The sequence below is a fragment of the Petaurus breviceps genome, unplaced genomic scaffold (genome assembly GCF_028583685.1).
Source record: "Petaurus breviceps papuanus isolate PSGF00001 unplaced genomic scaffold, PetGlider_PUasm1.0 91041, whole genome shotgun sequence".
In the NCBI taxonomy this organism is placed as follows: Eukaryota; Metazoa; Chordata; class Mammalia; order Diprotodontia; family Petauridae; genus Petaurus; species Petaurus breviceps.
Genome location: NW_027187400.1, coordinates 13,017,649 through 13,040,446, shown reverse-complemented (window position 1 = coordinate 13,040,446; position 22,798 = coordinate 13,017,649). Strand labels below are relative to the sequence as shown.

General features: G+C 42.2%; 1 protein-coding gene across 1 annotated transcript in view; it reads left to right on the top strand.

Annotated features, from left to right (window-relative positions):
• Positions 1-7,963: 7,963 nt before the first annotated feature.
• Positions 7,964-22,798, top strand: part of CDA (cytidine deaminase) — a 42,591-nt gene continuing 27,756 nt past the window's right edge. The window contains exon 1 of the mRNA XM_069078366.1: positions 7,964-8,235. Within this exon, the coding sequence (XP_068934467.1) occupies positions 8,058-8,235 (178 nt within the window). The 5' untranslated portion in view covers positions 7,964-8,057. The remainder of the gene's footprint in view (positions 8,236-22,798) is intronic.

Here is a 22,798-nt window from a genome sequence, read left to right as displayed (position 1 = left end):
AGTCTCATCAGTGGAGACTCAGAATATCTGTCCCCTCATAGTCTCTTTCATGTCTGATCCTCTGAGTCTTCAAGTCTTTTCGAAATCCAACATCCTGTGCCCCGAGGGTGCTCTCAGTTCTGATATCCCCTGTTCTAAGGGCCCTCTCAGCCCTGACATCCTGTGTTCTAAGGGCCCTCCCAGCTCTGACATCCCCTGTTCTAAGGGCCCTCCCAGCCCTTACATCCTGTGTTCTAAGGGCCCTCCCAGCTCTGACATCCTGTGTTCTAAGGCCCTTCCCAGCTCTGACGTCCTGTGTTCTAAGGGCCCTCCCAGCTCTGACATCCTGTGTTCTAAGGGCCCTCCCAGCCCTGACATCCTGTGTTCTAAGGGCCCTCCCAGCTCTGACATCCCCTGTTCTAAGGGCCCTCCCAGCCCTTACATCCTGTGTTCTAAGGACCCTCCTAGCTCTGACATCCTGTGTTCTGAAGGCCCTCCCAGCTCTGACATCCTGTGTTCTAAGGCCCCTCCCAGCTCTGACATCCTGTGTTCTAAGGGCCCTCCCAGCTCTGACATCCTGTGTTCTACGGGCCCTCTCAGTCCTGACATCCTGGATTCTAAGGCTCAGACATTGTAAATCCCAAGGCCACTCCTAGGTCTAATATTCTTTGCTCTAAGGTTCCTCCCAGCCCTAATATTCTAGGTTCTTTCTTCAGTACTGGCTCTTTTCTCAGCCTCCAGGCTATACTGCTGGGCAGTCTGATTTTCTCATCCTGGTCAAGGAGGAAGCCTGCATAAACTTATATTCACAGTATTCCATAATGCACTTAGGCCTTCCCCTAGTGATTCTCACTTTGCAATGGGAATCTGGAGAGCTCAATATTTTACCTCAATGGACCAATGGTAACTTTTCAGGCACAGGGTGAGGGCGGAGAAAGTTATTCTGGGTGTGGAGGAGCCTTCCTGGAACTCATAGCTATACTAAGGAGACACCTGTCTACTCAGTTTCTATGTAAGACCAGTCAGTCAGCAAACCTGTCTCCACCACCCATACGGCTCAGGGCAAGCCAATCTCACATCCTGGATGTCAGCTTTCTCATCTGTCAACTGCAGGTAATAATTCCTACCCTCCCTGTCTTAAGGGCAGAGACGGTGAGCATTAAGTGACATACCAGACCAGAAAATGCTATGAAAAGTGAGGAAATTATAACCTGCATTTCTAAGTACCTTCAGGTTGGCTCTTTCCTCACAGCAACACTGGCAAGCAGGCAGGAGACTGAGAGGTCCAGGGATCTGTCCATGGACACACAGTAACATGCATTGGTGGATACCCTTAATGCAGTACTGAGCCATCCATTCTTCCTTCTTCACTCTCCCTACATGAAGGGCTCACATATTTTCGTGATCACTTCTAGAACGCTCTAGAGCTGGAAGGGCCCTAGGCAGCCAGCTGATCTGTAACTGCACAAGAATTCTCTCTACTTCATGGGCATCACAAATTAAAAGCAGAAAGATGCCCTCTAAGGGCATCTCTAAGATGCATCTCTAAGATCATTGAATCCAACTCCCTCAGAGGGAAGGAGGAAACTTCAGAGAATGAGGCTTGGTCTTGAGACTTAGCAGCCTCAAGGTATCTGGGCGGAGGAGCCCTTTCCATCCTAGACCTCTGGCTAGTTTTCTTCTAGGGTTTAGGGTTGCCTGAAACTCTAAAGGAAGGAATTTTGGACATCCCCCATCAATTCTTCCAACTGGATTCTGTTTATACTATAAACAGAAATTGGATTTCTCAGTGGGTGGAGTCCCACCCAACCTAGTTTACAAGCCTTGCTTGTTCTGTTTTCCCTTATTTGGCAGGTGGGGTGGCAGAGTTTTGTTTTCCCCAAGGTCACCTGACTTCTGGTAGCTAGAAACTGAGGTCTAAAAGCTTCTAGTACTTTAGCAAATCGTCCACCTGAGAAACCACATTTCATTCTACACACTGGCAAAACAGGTATTTGGGGTGGCTAGGTGGCACAGTGAGTAGAGCACCAGACTTGGAGTCAGGAGGACCTGAGTTCAAATCCAGCCTCAGACACTTAACACAAAAACTAGCCGCATGACCTTGGGCAAGTCACAACCCCAATTGCCCACCAAAAAGCAAAAAACAAAACAGGCTTTTGATATTTTCAAGGATGGGAATCTTTGCATGATAATAACTCATATTTACATAGTGTTTGAATAAATGTTATTATGAACTCTAGTCCTCAAGACCTGATACCTGGAGTTCTCACCAGTAAACCACACAGCCTCTGACCTCTGACAGGAAGGTCAAGTACAACACAATGGATGGTCTCCCATTCCTACCCCTGCTCCAATAACCACACATTTCTTTCCCCAAAATTTATATTCTCAAATAGAATAGAATAAGAAACTAAGTTCACTGAATCAAAGGGATGCCCATCAACTGGAGAATGGCTAAACAAGCTGGGTTTATGTGGAATATCATTGTGACATGAACAGATGCAAAGTGAAGTGAGCAGAACCAAGAGAATTTGTACACAGTAACAGCAATATTCTTCTATGAAGAATTGTGAATGACTTAGCTATTCTCAGTAACACAATGATCCAAGATGATACCAAAGGGCTAATGATGAAACATACAATTCACCCCCCCCGGAGAAAGAACTGACATTGTTTGAATACAGACTGAAGCATACTATTTTTCACTTTCTTTCATTGTTTTTCTTTTATTTGAGTCTTTTTGTACAAAATGACTAATATGGAAACATTTTACATGATTGCACATTTATAAACTATATCTGATTGCTTACCATCTCAGGTAGGGGAGAGGGGATAGAGGCAGGAAGGGATAGAATTTGGAATTTATCACTCTAAAAAATTGTTTTAAATGGTTTTTAACATGTAATTGGGGGAACAAAATATGCATTTAAAAAGAAACTAAGTTCACTGGGCATATCTCACTATTTTTGAAATGGAAAGGAGGAAGGGGCAAGAGAGACCTTTTAAGCAATACTTTAAAAACATGTTTTGAAATGTAACTAATTCAAGGTGGGGAGGAGCAGCTGGGAACAAGTTGACAAATGAGTGTGTTTCTATACTTCCTTTCCCTAATGACTACATAGTGACCTAACTGGTTAAAGAACCACTAGCCAGTTATTAGAAACAGATGGAAGTCAGTCCCAGCTCTTGAGCCATGCACACCAAACTGTGACTTTAACCAGACACCCTTGGCAAAGTTCTAGCCTTCACTCTGTCACTGACTGATGGTGAGACCTTGGACAAGTAATCTACTTCCTCAGGGCCTCAGTTTCCACATCTATAAAATGACCTCTAGAATCCTTTGTTTCTCAAGTTTCTTCCAGTTCTATTTTGGGGGATTCTTTGACACTCACCTTCTCTCCTCCTGCTCTCCTCCCAGGTCTGTAAAGAGAAAGGTCTAGATTAGAGCCAGAGAATCTGTATTTGAATCCTGGATCCACCACCTCACCACCTGGAAGACTTTTTAAGAAAGTCCTTCCTTTTTCTGGGCCTCAGTTTCCTAATCTGAAAAATGAAGGGGCTGGCCTTCAAGGTCCCTTGCAGCTCCTCATAGTCTTTGTTTTAAGGGCGCTCCCAGCTCTAAGTTCAAGAAACAACATGGCATAGTGGTTAGAGATCCAGTCAGGAAGGTCTGGGTTTGAGTCCCACATTTGACTGGTCACATATTATCTGTGTGACCCTGGACAAATCACTTAAATTTTTATTGCCCTAGGCAACTCCCTAAAATAGTGTTTTTAATCTGGAGTTGGGAGAGACAAAAAAATACACACATACATATATCTTTACTTCTTTTTTTAAACTAGTATTGCGTTTCTTCCCAATTGCATATAAAGACATTGTTTTACATTCACGTTTATAAAATTTTGAGTTCCAAATTTTGTGAATATATTTTTAATCAGTAACCATATTTCAATATAATTTATTTCATTTGTAACTCTATACAATTTCATTAATTTATTATTTTGTTTTGTTTGGTGACATTTTGAGTTCAACATTGTCTCCCTCCCAAAGCCTGCATTAAAGACCAACATGATACTTGTACACACATACACACACATACAGAGAAAGAGAGAAAAACAGAGAGACGCCCACAGAGACAAAGAAATACAATGCATGCTTCCATTTGTCAGTTCATTCTCTGAAAGGAGATGGCATTTTCTTTCATAAGTCCTTAGTAATTGCTTGAATAATCATCTTATTCAGAATAGTTTAGTTATTTATATTTACTCTTCAAACAATATTGCTGTTACTGTATACTATGCTCATTTCATCCAGCATTATTTCATGCAAGTCTTTTCATGTTTTTCAGGGGAGGGGTTGTGTTGGTTTTTTTGATTGGTTTTTTTTTTTGCTTTTTGGAGGGGGAAGGCAGGGCAATTGGGGTTAAGTGACTTGCCCAAGGTCACATGGCTAGTAAGTGTTAAGTGTCTGAGGTTGGATTTGAACTCAGGTCCTCCTGACTCCAGGGTCGGTGCTCTATTCACTACAACACCTAAGTGCCCCACCATGTTTTTCTAAAACCAACCTGTTTGTCATTTCTTACAGCATAATTATATTCATATACCACAATTTATTCAGTCATTCCCCAATTGATGGCCATCCCCTCAATTTCCAGTTCTTTGCCTCCACAAAGACAGTTTCTATAAATCTTTTAAAACATAAAAGTTCTTTTCCTTTTTCCCTGATCACTTTGGGAAACAGACCAAATAGTGAGTGGTATTGCTGGATCAAAGGATTTTTATAAGTTTTATAAGTCTTTGGGCATAATTCAAAACTGCTCTCCAAAATGGTTGGATCAGTTCACAAGTCAGCCAATAGTATATGTGTTCCAATTTTTCCATATTCCCTCCAGCATTTGTCATTTTCTGCTTCTATCATTTTAGTCAACCTGATTGGCACAAGGTGGTACATCAGAGTTAATTTTATTCACATTTCTCTAATCAACAATGATTTGGATCTTTTTTTTTTTTTGCCTTTTGGAGAGCAATTGGGATTAAGTAACCTGCCCAAGGTTACACAGCTGGGTTTTGTGTGTGTGTGTGTGTGTGTGTGTGTGTGTGTGTGTGTGTGTTAAGTGTCTGAGGTCGGAACCAAACTCAGGTCCCCCCAACTCCAGGGCCAGCACCCTACTCACTGCACCACTTAGCCACCCCCAATTTGGATCATTTTTTTCTGTGACTATCTATAATTTTGACTTTTTTTCTTCCAAAAACTGTCTGATTGGGGCGGCCAGGTAGCACAGCGAGTAAGAGCACCGGCCCCAGCATTGGGATGACCTGGGGATTGAATCCAGGCTCAGACACTTAGCACCCACCCAGAAACACCTGGTCATGTAACCTTGAGCAAGTTACTTAACCCCAATTGCTTTAAAAAAAAAAACTGCCTGATCATATATCAATTAGAGAATGAATCATTCTTATAAATTGATTCAGTTCTCTAGATATTTGAGATATGAAGGCTTCATCTAAGAAACTGGCTATAAAATATTTTCCCCAGTTTTCTGCCTTCCTTCTGCTCTGTTACATTGGTTTTATTTGTACAAAACCTTTTTAATTGAGTATAATAAAAATTAACCATTTTACATCCTACAATGCTCTGTCTCTTATTTATTCATAAATTCTCTTATCCATAATTCTTATAGGTAATACATTCCATGCTCTCCTAATTTAGTTCCACTATCTCCCTTTATGTCTAGGTCATGTATCCATTTTGACCTTATTTTGATAAACAGCGAAAGATATTGGTTTACACCTAGTTTTGCCAGACTACTTTCCAGTTTTCCCAGCAATTGTAATCCTATACATTTTATTTTCTTTTGTACATTTAAAAACATTGTTCTGTGGGCTTCACCAGACTGGCAAAGGAGCCTAGAACACAAAAACAGCTCAAAGTAAGGGTTCCTACTTTAAGACTGTATTGCAGTTACTGAGAAGGTGCTTATCTGCATTGGCATTCCCTATACAAATTGAAATCACAGTTCTAAAATCCTTTGGAGCTCTGCTCCCCCTTCAGTGCCCCAGCTCTTCCCCCTTCCTATTGTTTTCCTCAGGAAAGTGTTTGGGATTTGAACCCTTGCTCTCTCTTGTATTTAAAAGAGGTATCCTAGGGATTAGGGCTAGTTAAAGAAAGGGATACCTGGTTAACATAGTCACTGGGAGATTAAAAATGGAAAGGGGCCTGATCTACAAGGAATTTCTAGGACCATCCATCCCCACCCATACTTATGCAAAAATTTCCCTCAGCAACGTACCTTAGAAGTGATCATTCATCCTCCCCAGAAAGACATCAGAGGCAACTTACTATGTCCCAAGTCACCTTTGAATTTTTAAAAATTGCCAAGGAGCCTCATATGCACAGATTTTCCCAGTTCCCCATTAGATTTCATAAAGACAGAACTGGGGCACTTTTCCATCTTTGCTTCCGTGTCTCAAGCAATTTTTCTTTTTCTGAACTGGAAGTCTGATTTCATAGGCATGGGGAGCTTTCCAATGAAGGACTCCCTTTAGCCAAAGCTGATCAGTCGCAATTTGTAGTCTTAAAGAGTTGCTCAGGGCACTAAAAGGGTTGAGCATGCCCCATAAGTCAGAAGCAAAACTTGAAGCCACGTTGTCCTGACTCTGAAGGCAGTACTCCATCTGCCACACCATGTTAAACAGAGGAGACCACTGGCAAACACGACTTAAGTTGAATGAACACAAGCTTGATCATCAAAGGTGGTTTAGCCCTAACGAGAGTACTGCGAGCCCATGTACAACTTACTGCCACCTCTACCCTACCCCAGAGCAACTCACATCCCCTCTCTAAGTCTCCATGTCCCCATTTGTAAAAGTTAGAGACCTCCAAGTTGCCTCTCATGTCTAAATTTTGTCATTCCAAGATCCTGAGGCACTATATCTTGTACCTGGTGGGGTGATTTATAAATACTTATAGAATTGGGGTATATGAATGTAATGGAGTAGTTCTATAGCATATGGAAAAAAAATGAATAATAGGAATCTAGAGAATCGTTTCTAAACTGATGCAAAGTAAAGTAAGCAGAACCAGGGAAAACAAAATGACAGTTACAACCTACACCTAAAAGATTCTTCACCATTTTTGAGTTCTGGACCTTCAGGGCAGTATCTGTTAGTCTGTGAACTCCATCTCAGAATGTTTTTAAATGAATAAAGTAAAATCTGTTGGATTACAAAAGAAACTGATTATATCGAAATAGTGGTCTTTTTTTTTTTTTTTAAGTTCAGAGACCTCGGATCAAGAATTCCTGATGCAAATGGAAAAAGCAACAAAAATCCCGAGCCAACTTCTGTGTAATAATCATGACCCAGAAACTAGACCCTGGGATTGAGAAAAGGCACCTTCCTTCCGTTTTTGCAGACAGGAGCAATGGGTATGGACTATCTGATATGCTGTTTCGCTTAATTGATATGTTGTTGGTTTTGCTGAACTGTTTTCCCCCTTTTAAAAAAAAATCTGTTTCAAGAAATGACTCTGGATAGGATAGGGGTATATTCAGAAATGAAGATGATGTAAAAACAAAAACAAAAGCAATAATGCGTTTTTAAATGTGATATGGAGTTGGATTTTCTGAGCTTCAGAGTGGGAGGGCGTTGTTACTGTCCTTTCCCCCCTCCTCTTCCCATCTGGGGTGTCAGCAGATTCCCAACCCCGCAGCACAAGGAGGAGAGGGAAACCCGGAGTCCGATGACCTGGACTGAGAAAGGTAGTCCTCCTTTGGGGTCTAGGAGCACTTAGTGAGTGTCCCCTTCCCCCCACTTCCCAGCCTACTGGAGAGTCACTCCCACCTCTACCCGAACACACCCATCTGAAGGCACACCTACCAGGCAAATGCATCCCAGGCAGCAGAGGACACACCCATGAGGGGGAGGGCGAGGGAAAGGGGGTGGAGCCCGGGCTCCAGTTGGCTGCCCCAGCCAACACCCTTTTGGTGCCTAGCTCTCCTCCCCGGCGGGCAGCCGCTACTGCCTGCCTGCTCTCCGCCTGCTGCAGACCTGAGAGAAGAGCTGCTCACCGTCAAGGCCATGGCTCAAGCGCCTGTTAGTCTGGCCCCATGCCCAAGCACCAAGGGACCTTTAGATCCAGCCCAGATTGAGCAGCTCATTTGCAAGGGCCAAGAAGCCAAGGAGTTTGCTTACTGTCCCTACAGTAACTTTCCAGTGGGGGCGGCTCTCCTGACTCTGGACGGGAAGATTTTTTCAGGTAAGCCCAAAGTTCACCCTTTCCCCCATCTCCTGCCCTTAGGTACAGAAAAAGGCAGAGAGAGAGAGAGCTAGACTTGGAGGGATGGATACCTGGATTCAAATGATGCCTTAAGACAGCGAGTAAATAATCTCTCTGGGCCTCAGTTTTCTCATCGGTAAAATTAGCAATTTGGGGTTGATAGTTTCTGAGTGTGAGCATTGTCTGTCTCCTCCAGGAGATGCTTCTGGTAACTTTTCAGTCTTAAAAGAGCAATTACAATCAACTTGTAAATGAAATTGTGTTTCAGTAGGACACCTTTATGCTGCTAAAAGTGTTTTTTTTAACAGAATTTTTTTTATATTAAATCATGGATTATAAACCAACATTTTACTCCCTGAGGGTATGCCCTCACAGTGTTGGCATAAACCATTCCAAAGGGTCTTTTTTTTTTAACTTAATAGTATTTAATTTTTCCCCAAATGCATGTAAAGATAGTTTTCAACATTCACTTTTATAAGATTTTGAATTCTAACTTTTTTCTCCCTCCATTCTCCTTCCCCATCTGCAAGACCACATGAAATCTGACATAGGCTATACTTTACAATCACATTAAATATATTTCCACACCAGTCATGTTGTGAAGGAAGAATCCAAGCAAAAGGGGGAAACCACAAGAAAGGAGAAAAAAAGAAAATAGTAGCCTTCAATCTGCATTCAGAATCCATAGTTCTTTCTCTGGATGGGGATAACATTTTCCATCTTGAGTCTTAGAGCTTTCTTCGATCATTGTATTGCTGAGAAGACCTAAGTCTATCAAAATTGATCATTGCACAATGTTGGTGTTAATGGGTACCATGTTCTCTTGGTTCTGCTCACTTCACTCAGCATTAGTTCATCTAAGTCTTTCCCAGGTTTTTCTAAAATCTGCCTGCTCATCATTTCTTGCAGCGCAAGAGTATTCCATTACATTCATATACCACAACTTGCTCACCCATTCCCCAACTGATGGGCATTTCCTCAATATCCAATTCTTTGCCAACACAAAAAAAGCTGCTATAAATATTTTCGTATATGTGGGTTCTTTCCCCTTTTTGGGATACAGACCTAGTAATGGTATTGCCGAATCAAAGGGTATGCATAGTTTTATAGCCCTTCCAAAGGTCTTGAACCACCACTGCCCATCATCACCAAAGCAAAGTTGCCCCTCTTGACTAAGTAGGGATGGCCAGCTTTCCTTAGTATCTGGATGAGGAGGAGTGGGCTTCATCTGGGACCCCAGAGTGTCATCCAGTAGGAGTTGGGGGTAGTAGAAGGAGGCAAGAGAAAGATTTTTGTACTCATTTGAAAGACTGAAGATACTGGAGAGAGAACAAATCCTCTTGGTGATTAGGATGGGATGAAACCTTTGAATAAAGACTCAGCATTTATAGCTAGAAGGAACCTTAGACAACTCTTCTATTCCAATCAATTTATTTTACAAATGAGATGACTGAGGCCCAGAAAAAAGAAGTGACTTGCATAAGGGACCCCAGGTAGTAAGCAGCAAAGCTATAATTTGAATCCAAGCCCTCTGACTCCACATCCAGATCTATTAACATCGTACCATGAGATCAATTGCCTTGTAAAGTGAAGAGGCAAGTGTAGCCTAGGAGAGACAGCACAGCCTCATGGAAAGCAAACTAGGTCTGGAATACACTAAACCCCTGGCCTTAAATTCCACCTCTGTTACTTCCTAGTTGTGTGGGCAAACCACTTCCTCTGTGCCTCAGTTTCCTTTTCTGTAAAATGGGTCTTGCAATGCTTCCAATTAGGAAAAAATCCAGAATTTTTGTCATCAGAGACTTGCCCCAGGTCACATAGGTAATAAGCATCAGAGGGAAGATTTGAATTCAGGACCTCTGACTCCAGAGCAGTGTTCTCTTCATTGTATCATGCTGAATTGCCCAGCAAGGGAGATCATGCATGCCAAGCGCCCAAATGTCAGTTGTTGTTAATATCATCCAAAGCTTGCATCACCTCATGGCCTCAGTGAGCACAGTTCTGAGAATCCCTCCATGACGGCCTCCATTGTGTTAGACCCTGAAGAGCAACTTCATGCCTCTGTAAACCTGAGATCAGCAGGGATGCTGATGGCATCTGGATCATTGTAGCTGGGTCATAACAACCATGTTCTCTATACCTCCTGTACTGTGGCCCTCAAACATATGGGCCACATACAAAGTAATTAATAACTACAATTAAATCCTCATTACATTATATCTCATTGCATATCACCTCTCTCCCAGGATGGTGATGAGGACCAAACGAGATAATATTTATCAAATGCTTAGCACAGAGCCTGGCACTTAATTTGACATAATAGTCTCTGATAGAAATTATTATTTCTCTGTTGTATTAAATAACAAATTATCAAATCAGAACCAAAGTTTTCCCCCTTTACTACTTCTTCATTCAGAAGTCAACCCCTGTAGATTTCTCAGGCAGCCTTTGAAATACAGGGTTCTCATTGAGAGGAAGAACTCAGATTGTTAGAAGGTAACGTTTGGTGAATTGTTGAGTTCCAACCCATTGTGTTCTGCTTGGACAGTTCTGGGGAAAATGTAGATTCTCTCTTGTCAGAATAGTCATATGGATGCAGATAATTCTCTTTGACCAAAACTGAGTATCTGAGTCAGGTATCACAGACCCTCATTAGATTAGTTCCATGTCTCATTATAATATTCATTCTCTCACTAGTTGTTAACCAGTCAGTGTTGATTTCCAACTTTAGGAACACCCACTCTTCCTAGGGCATATATGTGTTGAGTGGGTTCCTTGAGGGGTCTTTGATCTAAGAGAGAAGCCCAAATGACCACCCTTTTGTTAATAATGTATTAGCATTATTAATAAAGTGACTAATTACACAGAAACTGTTTCTCTCAAGCTTTTTTTTTTTGCTTTTTGGAGGGCAATTGGGGTTAAGTGACTTGCCCAAGGTCACACAGCTAGTAAGTGTTAAGTGTCTGAGGCCAGATTTGAACTTAGGTCCTCCTGACTCCAGGGCCAGTGCTCTATTCAATGAGCCACCTAGCCACCCCTCAAACTTTTTATATAGCACAGTAGTAAAATGTATAGCACAGAACCTGGCACATAGTAGGTGCTTAAGATGAGATAATACTTATAAAAGGTTTAGCATAGAGCCTGCCACATAGTAGGTACTTAAGGTCAGATAATAGGACCCCCTCCAATTCATGTAAAAGGTGACTCTGAACAAACTTTGGAGCCACAGAGCCCACAAAATGACACAGAGAAGCTAACCTCCCATGAGGACAGCCCAGCAGGAATCAGCCAGCACAGTGCTCTGGGAGCTGCCCCCAGCCCTGCTAGAGCCCAAGGTTTTAGGCCCAGGGCAGCCTGACTAGCCACCAGCTGGAGGGACCTGAGATCACCAGCCACTGTGATGGTTTACAGAATTACCAACACATAGATGCTAAGGACAAAGTGAGAGGTCAGTGCAGTGTGGACTTTGGGATCCAGTAGTTGGGAGTGCCGTTGGGCTTTGCCCCAGGGCAAGAAGCTGCTGAAGCACAGCAACCATGCAGCCTGCCACCACGTGGCAGCCTCAGCTCCTGATCTGCAGACTGTAGGGGGACCAAGTGACCAGTCTGAGGGGTCATCACTCTTGCTTTAACCTGCTTGGATCTGGATTGCAGTCCAGGGTGGAGATCCTGGGGTGTGTGACCAGCTTGCCAGAGCATGTGGAGGCTTCAGAGAGGGCACCCAACTAATACTTTTGGTAACTGAGAAAACCCCAGCATTTGGGATGAAGCTCCCCTGTCTGGTAGCAGAGTCCTATTGTGGCAAAAAGCCCAAAAGTCAAGCAATTGAGTGGCAACATGAGCAGGCAAAGGAAGCAAACCAAGCAGAGCAATCCAACTTCATACTCCTATTTTGGGGACAAAAAGGACCAAAGCATGGAACAGGAGAAAGACAGTGAAGTCAGAACTCCTGCACCAAAAGCTTCCAAAAAAAATACGAGCTGGTCATAGAGGACCTTAAGAAGGATTTTTGAAAACCAAATAAGAGAAGTCAAGGAAAAATTGAGAAGAGAACTGAGAATGATGCAAGAAAATTATGAAATGAGAGTCAACAACCTGACTGAAGAAAATAACACCTTAAAAAATAGACTAACTCAAATGGTAAAAAAAGGCTCAAAAAGGCAATGAGGAGAAGAATGCCTTAAAAAGCCAAATTAGCCAGATGAAAAAAGAATCTCAAAAGCTCAGTGAAGACAATCATTCCTTCAGAATTAGATTGGAGCAAGTGGAAGCTAGTGACTTTGTGAGAAATCAAGATACTATTAAACAGATCCAAACAAATGAAAAAATAGAAAGCAATGTGAAATGTCTCATTGGGAAAACCACTGACCTGGAAAATAGATCCAAGAGAGATGATTTAAAAACTATTGGACTACCTGAAAGCCATGATCAAAAAAAGAACCTAGAAATCATCATCCAAGAAATTCTTAAGGAAAACTGCCAGAACCAGATGGTAAAATAGAGGTTGAAAGAATCCACTGATCACCTCCTGAAAAAGATCCCAAAAAGAAAACTCCTAGGAATATTATAGCCAGGTACTGGAGTTCCCAGATCAAGGAGAGAATATTACAAGCAGCCAGGAAGAAACAATTTGAATATTGTGGAAACAAAATCAAGGTAACACAGGATCTGGCAGCTTCTACATTGAGGGATAGAAGGGCTTGGGATATGATATTCCGGAGGGCAAAAGAGCTGAGATTAAAACCAAGAATCACCTACCCAGCAAAACTGAGTATCATGTTTCAGGGGAAAATATGGTCATTCAGTGGAACAGAGGACTTTCAAGCATTCTTGCTGAAAAAACCAGAGTGAATAGAAAATTTGACATTGAGATACAAGAAGCAAGAAAAGTATGAGAAGGTAAACAGGGAAAAGAAATCATAAGGAACTTATCAAAGTTGAACTATTTACATTCCTACATGGAAAATCAATAATTGTAACTGATGAAACTTTTCTCAGTATGAGAATAATTGAAGGGAATAGAAATGTATATATGTGTGTGTGTGTATATATATATATATATATATATATACACACACACATACATATATGAGTCTATATAGGAGGATATATGGGTGTATGAATACATATGTGAATGTGTGCATATATGTGTACAGGTATACATAGATAGAGGGCACAGGACCAATTTAATGGGAAGGGATGATACTTAAAAGGTGAAATTAAGAGGTGAGAGAGGAATATAATGAGAGGAGATGGGGAGAGACAGAATGGGGTAAACTATCTCATATAGAAGAGGTAAGGGAAAATGGTTACAATGGAGGGGAAGAACAGGAAGGCAAAAGAATGGGTCAACCTTATCCTCATTGAATTTGGCTTAGGGAGGGAGACATATACACTAAATAGGGTATCTCACCCTACAGGAGAGTAGGGGGGAAGGGGATGAAAGGGGAAGTGATGGAAGGGAGGGCAGGTTGGGGGGGAGGGAAGTTGGAAGCACCCACTTTTAAAAAGAGACAGGATCATAGTAGAGAATAGAACAAGGGAGAGGTGGGATAGGAGGGAGGGAAATTCAGTCAGTCTTTCACAATATATCTACTATGGAAATGTTTTGCATAGCTACACATGTACAACTTATATTGAATTGCATATCTTCCCAGTAAGGGTGGGTGACAAAAGGAGGAAGGGAATGAATCTGGAATTCAACGTTTTAAAATCAAATGTTTAAAAAAAAAAAATATATATATATATATACACTATTATCAATATTATTTTACATGTAACTGAGAAATAAGATATACAGGCACTGGGACATAGAGATCCACCATGCCCTGCTGGAAAGCCGGAGGGGGTATGGGAGAAGATATGAGAGAGAGCAGATTGGAGTAGGGGATATCCAGTGGGATGGCTATTTTGGGGTGATGGGTAGGGGAAAATGTGGAGAAAATTTGTAACTCAAAATCTTGCGGAAATGAATGGTGTAAACTAGAAGTTAATAAAGCATTTGATTTAAAAAAAAAAAAGCAAAATCAACAACAAAAAATACATAAATGCAAGCTCACTGAAAAAAAAAAAGATCAGATAATAGTTGTAAAATGTTTAGCACAGAGCCTGGCTCATAGTAGGTGCTTAAGATCAGATAATAGTTTTTAAAAGCTTAGCCCAGAGTCTGGCAAATAAGTGCTTAACAAAAGATTATTCTCTTATTACATGACCAATACTTGTGCCCAGCTATGAATAGATGCTGCCAGGTGGGAGATAGGAAAAGAGGAAGCTGAGGTAGAGGGATGGAGGAGGAGAGGTCATAAGGTATAATAGGTAGAAGGAATACTGCCACTGGGGCTGGAGCACTAATGACAGCTGCCATTGATAGAACTCTTTAAAGTATTTCACCTCATCTGAATCTCTCATTGACCCTGAGAGGGAAGTGATGTTAGTCTGTTTTATAGAAGAGAAAGATCCCAGGCAACAGGATTTGCCCATGGTCACAAAGCTGGCAAGTGTCAGGGGCAGGGTTCCATTAGTCAGTCTGCCAGTCAATATTAAGCCCTTACTATGGGTCAGACACCTGGCAATGCTCTCAGGGTACAAAGAAAGTAGAATGTATGGTCCCGGAGACAAGGTGAGAGGATCCTAGATTGCGAGCTGGCAGTGACCTCAGATCACCTAGTGCAGCATTCTCATTTTAGAGGCAAAGTAACTGAAGCTTGGAAGGTCAAATGATTGGATTGAGGTAACCCAGACAGTAATATCAGAAAAAGGACCTTATATTCCTTCAGGAGAGACAGCATGTAAATAACAAGATGCCTCCAAGGTAGTCACAGTGGATGAGAGGTCCAATTCAGTCTTCCTGGATTCAAATTCAATGCCATCATCTATGCCACCTTTGAGCTCAGAGGCTGCCACATCCACTTTACAGATGAGGAAACTGAGGTTTGGGGAGATAAAATGACCTGCCCAGTTAGTGTCTGAGGTGGAATTCAAACCCAGGTCTCCCTGAAGTCTAGTCCTCTAAACACCACACCACATTGCCTTTCACAAGAGATTCAGGTTTGAGAGCCTCTGACTCTTCTCAGCATGTGCTTATGGACAAATCATTTCACTTTCCTGATCCTCAGTTTCCTCATCAGGAAAATGAGATTCATCCTATTGGTAATATCTCCCTCCTGACATTGTTGTGGATCAAGAGCTTTCCTTTGTCGAGCGTAAGGAACTCTGGGAAGTGCGAGCCATTGTTGCCTCAACAAAAGAGAGAGGTGCATGAGGGGCATAAAACAGCAAGAGAATTTGGGGTATGGGGAGTCTTTTGGGAGAGGATTCTTGCCTCCCTCCCAAAAAAAACCTAAGAAGAAATATATAAGAAATAAAAACGGTCTTTGTATACAAGTAGTTTACAGTGTAGGTAGAAGAAGGCACCAGTCACTGTGATCAGAGTTCCAGGGCTGTTCCCAAACAAAACTCCCCAGATTGTGCTGGTTAGAACTTTGGGACACTGACACAAGAGAACGAGACATCTTCAATCCTAACCTCTGGTTCATAGCCCTGTTCTTTCACTTATTCCCAGGACCTGTCAGCATAGTGCATGCTTATCCAGCCATGTAGGGTGGTGGGTTTGAGTTAGGGAAGGAGAGGGCTTGCCTTTAATGGTCCATCAGGGAGCAGTTACTTGTCTAATATCTTGCCATTGGACCCAGATGGTTCCAGAGGAGAGAGTGAAGCCAGTGACTCTGCACTGCTCTGCCTCACTTAAATCCAGTTCATTTGCAAGTGAATTGGACACCTTCCTGATGTCACAGTCCTCTTCAAGAACAAAGGATGAACTAGGACAACTTGGCTAGAGTATAGGGACAAACTCGTACCTGTGTGACCTTGAGCAGGTGACTTAAGCTTCCTGGATCTCAGTTTCCTCCTCTGTAAAATAGTGGTGAAGAAGACATGGCTAGCTTCCCTTCTAGCTCTAAATCTAATTTCCTCATCTGGAAAAAGATCAATCAATCAATAGCAAGTGTTAACCACTTGTTATGTGCAAAGCACTGTCCAAAGTGCTGGAGATGTAAATAGGAAAGTGAGTCATTACAGGCTCTCAAAGAGCTCAAATTCTAATACAGGGAGACAACTTAGACAACAGGGACTAACTGCAACTCAGATGGAAAGGTCCCATGGTCCTGAGGGTGCAGCAGAAAAACAGATGGCAATGTATCTTCTCTAATATTTCCATTAATCAAACCCTATCATTTCTGATACTGACAGACTGATGGGGCCAAGAACTTTGATGGGTAGTCTCTGGGACTCCTGAGAAGGCAGGGGCTGTAGCACCTGCTGAAGTTGCTTGCTAGGTCAAGGAGGTTAGAGTAGATCAGTGACTACCTGTGGTTCTCAGACCCATGAGGGTGGCCAGGGAGTCATTGCAGGGGATCTCGGAATCCACAGATATACCTGTTATCTCATTAAATGACTCCGTAAATAAATAAGCAAACATATCTTCTATAACCTGAATAAATAGTGTGCTTTGCTATATTCATGGGTTACCATTTTTCAAATCATGATAAAGTATTTGATTTGGAGGAGTGAGAAGACCTGGGTTCAAATCTGTACTCTGCCATTTACTACCAGTAAGACCTTTGGTAATCATTTGGACCTCAGTTTCCTCATTTGTAAAATAAAGCTAAGTAGTAACCTCTGAGTTTCTTTTCAGATCTAAATATATTATTTGTGTAATGTAATACTGTAATTAATAGAGCTGCTTTATGATTTAAAAGTGCACATTTTTTTTAAAGTCTTATTCAATTAACACCAGCTTGTTACCACTTTGTATTTTCTCAACCAGTGGTTACCAGTAGTAGCACTACTATTAAGTGTGGGAAATGGGAGTCCATGAAATATTTTAGGACACGAAAAAGGGGTCTTCATCCAGAACTGAATGTTTTCTAAGTACCCTTAGTGGTTTGAGAACCTCTGACTCTTCTGTCCTAATGATAGAAATCCTACGATCCTGTGTCCATGTGAGTCATTTACAGATCTATAGCTGAATCAACCATCATCACCCAACAATTTCTCCTCTTTATCAAGTCACTGTCTCCACAATTTGCTTAACCGTTCATTCCCATTCATACTCATCTACTTTGTTTCTAGTTACAAAAGTGCTGTCACAAAAATTACTGCCATGAATATATTTGGTATATGAAGGCTTTCTACTTATCAGTGGCTTCCTTGGAGTTTATAAGTTCAGTAACTGAGTCTCTGGTTTAAAGAGTATGGATATTTTAGTCACTTTATGTGCATAATTCCAAATTGCTTGCCAAAATGGTGGTACCACTTCACAGGTCCACCAATAATGTATGTGTATCAGCTCAAAACTCCTCCAATATTGACTCTTGCCTTTGTTATCTTTGCTCATTTTCAGGGTGTCACATGAAACCTCAGGGTTGTTTTGATTTGCTTTTCTCTTATTAACAGCAATTTGGAGTGTTCTTTCATGTGGTTATAAATAATTTGCAATTCTTTTGAGAACTGCTTGTTCCTATCTATTGACCACTTATATACTGGGGAATGTCTATTAGTTACATATATATGTATGCATTTATACATATATATATATACATATATATATGTATATATATATACACACATACACATGTGCATCTTCTATATTTGTTGTTCAGTCATGTCCAACAAAGTCCATAGGATTTTCTTGGCCAAAGATCCAAGAATGGTTTGTCATTTCCTTCTCCAATGTCCCCATTTCACAAATGAGGAACTGAGGCAAATAGGGGTTAAGTGACTTGCCCAGGGTCACACAGTAAGTGTCTGAAGCCAGATTTTACCTCGGATCTTCCTGACTCCAGGCTTGGTGCTCTATCCACTGCACCAAGTAGCTGCCCCATCATCTATATACAGCCCCTTAACTGTAGATTTTCTCCAAAGCTCTGCTTTTGGCCCCCTTCTCTTCTTTCTACACTCTCTTGATGACCTCATCAGCTCCCATGGGTTCAATAGTCATATCCATGCAGATGACCTCCAGCTCTATTTGTCCAGCCCTAATCTGTTTCCCGAAATTCTACAGATATATCAACAACTGCCTCTCAGACATTTTATTTTTTATCTTATTTTTTTATTTTTATTACTATTTTTTCGTTTACATCTTTCATTTCCACAAGATTTTGAGTTACAAATTTTCTCCCCATTTTGCTACCCACCACCCCAAAACAGCGATCCCACTGAATATCCCCTCCCCCAGTCTGCTCTCTCCCATATCTTCCCCCATCCCCCCTCCGACTTTGCAGTAGAGCATGGTGGATCTCTATGCCCTAGTGCCCTCTCAGGCATTTTAAACTGAAAGTCCTATAGACATCTCAAATCCAACATATTCAAAACAGAATTTATGATCTTTTCCCCAAACCCTCCCTTCTTCCAAACTTTGTAATTTTTGTCAAGCACACTGACCTCCTTGATGTTTCTCAAATTCCATCTCCTACCTCCACTTTTTCACTGACTGTCCCCCATACCTTGTGTTCTCACTCTTCTTCTCACCCCTTGGCTTCCATCAAGTCTCAGCTTTAAGTCCCTCCTACAAAAAGCCTTTCCCAGTCCTCCTTAATCTCAGTGCCTTCCCTCTGAGACTTGCTTGGTTGTTGTCCTTCATTCTTGAAAAAGACCAAAATGACATCATTACGCTAAAGTCAATTTCAGAGTGTCTGACTGTGGTCAATCAGACCAGTATGAGCTCAGAATGCTCTACTACAGGTCAGGCATGAATAGTCCTTGTGAACATTTGGGGTGGAATCTCTAAATTTGCATATCTTACATTTCCCTTGAACTGTTTCATTTCTGCTTTGCTCATAGAGCACAGCACCTTCTTTGAGGTGGGCACACCATGCTGAGTGGTCCTGTGCCAGTGTCCCCCATGTCACACAATCCATTCTAAAGTTCTTGAGAGAGACCTTGAAAGTGTTCTTGTATCACTTCTGACCATGAAAATGCTTGCCCTGTGTGAATTCTCCATAAAATCGTCTTTTTGGCAAGTGTACATTTTGCATTTGAACAATGTGGCCAGCCCATCAGAGTTGCCCTATCTGAAGCAGAGGTTGAATTCTTGGCAGTTTAGTTTGAGTAAGAACCTCAGTGCCCAGTACCTTATATCCTGCCGGGTGATTTTCAGAAACTTCCTAAGGCAATTCAGATGGAAGATACTGAGTTTCTTGGCATGGTGCTGGTAGAATGTTGAGGTTTCACAGGCATACAACAGTCAGCACAATGGCTCTGTAGACCTTCAGTTTGGTAGGAAGTCTAATCCCCCTTCTCTGAATAGATTTCATTTGCACCTAGTTCTTTGAGTATCCTCTCTCACATTAGACTGTGAGCTACTTAAGAATAAAGGCTGCTTTTTGCCCTTTCTTTGTAGCCTGAGTATTTAGCATAGTGCCTGGCACATGGAGAGCCTTTAACAAATGCTTGTTGACTGACTGCAAGACAATGTATCAGTAAAACACTTTTGAGTCACACCATGAATATGTGCATATTTCCTTATTTATATATGTTTTATATATAGTATTGTTTTGAAATATACATTATAAAATTTGTACAAAAATAGACATTTTTAAAAGGATGAGAAAAGTATGACTTTTGTGTTTTATATAGTATCTCGTATATAATATTGTGTGTGTGTTGGGGTGGCCAGGTAGCACAGTGAGTGGGAGCACCGGCTTCAGTGTCAGGATGACCTGGGGATCGAATCCCAGGCTCAGACACTTAGCACCCACCCAGAAACACCTGGCTGTGTAACCTTGAGCAAGTTACTTAACCCCAATTGCTTAGGGGCGGCCAGGTGGCTCAGCGAGTAAGAGCACTGGCTCCAGTGTTGGTTTGACCTGGGGATCAAATCTGGGCTCCGATACTTAGCAGCACCACACCCAGAGATAATTGGCCATGTAACCTTGAGCAAGTTACTTAACTCCAATTGCTTAAAAAAAATATATTGTGTGTGTTCAGTCTTTTTTTCAGTTATGTCTGATTCTCCATGACCCCATTTGGGGTTTTCTTGGCAAAGATACTAGAGTGGTTTGACATTTCCTTCTCCAGCCCATTTTTATATGAGGAAACTGAGGCAAAAAGTGACTTGCCCAGGGTCACACAGCTAGTATGTGTCTGAGGTCACATTAGAAACTCAGGTCTTTCTGACTACAGGTCTGGTGCTCTATCCACTGCACCACCTAGCACCTAGCTAGCTGCATATGTATATGTGTGTATGTACACACATATATAAAATATAATGTAGTTATAGTTTTTGATACAGGAGGTACCTGGGAGCCACTGGAGCTCATTGAGATTTTATTTCCATCTGGCAAATTCTACTTTTTAAGGCAATCTTCTCCTCATTGGCTTTTTGAGCCTCTTTTGCCATTTGAGTTAGTCTGCTTTTTTAAGGTGTAATTTTTTTCAGTCAGGTTGTTGACTCTCATTTTATAATTTTCTTGCATCATTCTCATTTCTCTTTCCAATTTTTCCTCCACTTCTCTTATTTGGTTTTCAAAATCCTTCTTAAGTTCCTCTATGGCCTATAAGCAGCTTATTCTTTTCTTGGAAGCTTCTGGTGCAGGAGTTCTGACTTCACTGTCTTCCTCCTATTCCATGCCCCGATCCTTTTTGTCCCCAGAAAAGAAATCCAGAGTTGGACCACTGTGCTTGCCTTGCTTCCCTCGTTTGCTCATGTTGCCACTTAATTACTTGACTTTTGTGCTTTTTGCCACAGTAGAATTCTGCTACCAGAGGGAGGAGCTTTGTCCCAATTCACTGGGGTTTTTGCAGCTGCTGGAGCTATTACTTGGGTGCTTTCTCTGAAGCCTCCACATGCTCTGGCACCTGGTCACACATTCCAGGACCTCCACCCTAGACAGCAATCCAGATCCAAGCAATTACCCCTCAGACTGGTTGCTTGGTCCCCCTACAATCTGCAGACCAGGAGCTCTGAAGCAGCCACATGGCGGCTTCTCGCCCTGGGGGACAAAGGACAGATTGCACTCCCAAATTCCCAGGTCTCAAAATCCATAGTGCACTGACCTCTCACTTTGTCCTTAGCATCTATAGGTTGGTAATTCTGGAAACCACCACAGCTGCTGGTGATTTGAAGTCCCTCCAGCCAGTGGCTGGTTGTGGCTTCCCTGAGGCTAAAAAACCTCTGGCTCGCAAGGGGCTGGGGTTGGCTCCCAGAACACTGCGCTGGCCACATCCTGCTGGACTGCCGGGCTGTCCTCAGTGGGAGGTTAGCTTCTCTTTTGTGTCATTTTGTGGGTTTTGTAGCTCCAAAGTTTGTTCAGAGATACCTTTTACATGAATTGGAGAAGGTGGAAGCAGAAGCCCCAAGGAAGTCCTGTTTCTACTCTGACATCTTGACTCCACCTTGTGATAGTAATGGCAATTAAAGATTCCCCTGTATTGGCTTGGTTTTCACCAGGCAGCTCACCATTCCTGCTCTCAGCTCAGTGAAGTCTGCATGCAGGCCATTCTTCTCTCCTGCTCCACGGCTCCACAGAGTCACAGCTACCACAACTGGGAAACAAACAATTATCCCAGCCCCCATACTTTCCTTTTACTCTGCAGATCCTGTTCGTGACGTCATTTTGTAGCAGCAAGCACCCTAAGCGTCCTAAGGGTTTGCCGCCACCACAGGTTCTTGGATCTGCTTTGTTAAAGGAAAGCAACTCAAAATGGGTTAACAAGCTTACTTTAATCAATCAGACATATATCGTTTACCTTGTTCAGGGGAAAAAGGTCAGCACCCCAAACTTCAAAATATACAGACAGAATTATCAAGACATTAACAGATCAAGTAGACAGCTTTCCAAACTGTCCAACCATTACATCCATACCCAGTCAACATCTGGGTTTCCACATCTGGGTTTTTCAAAGCCAGGGGACTCTCAACAACGGCTTCCCAGAATTCAGATCAAATCACAGAACACTTCTCAAAGTGAGTCCCAAAACAAAGCTACACATCAGGGTTTATGTAGCCTTCTCCTGGCTCAGAGGATGTAACAACCTTTTGGACCCACTGGCCAATCAAAAAGTATCTACTGAAAAACAAGCCTCCCATCCCAGGCTTCAGGTGCACTTTAGCCTAGGGGCAGGGAAGATCTTCCAAATTTGCATTCCCATTACACACCTCCACACTGGAGTTCATTGAGTAGGGGAGAGGGAGTGACCTTGCTAGATTTGCCCTTTAGGAATTTCAATTTGATGGCTGAGTGGAGGATGATTTGGAAGAAATTTGAGGTAGGCAGACCAGTTAGAAGGTTTGTATGAGGAAGAGATGATGAAAATCTGAACAACAGTGGTGGCTGTGTCTGAGGAGAGATGTTGTATGGGTAGAACTGACAAGACTTGACAAAAGGTTGACTCTGAGGTGAGAACAAGAGAGGAGTCGAGCACAGCCCCAAGGCTTGAGCCTGGGTGACTGGGGGAATCATGGTGCCCATCAAGAAAAAGAGAGGAGCTTGGAAAAGATCAGAAAAACTGATCAGACCCCATCCATGCCTGCTCCCCCTGAGACT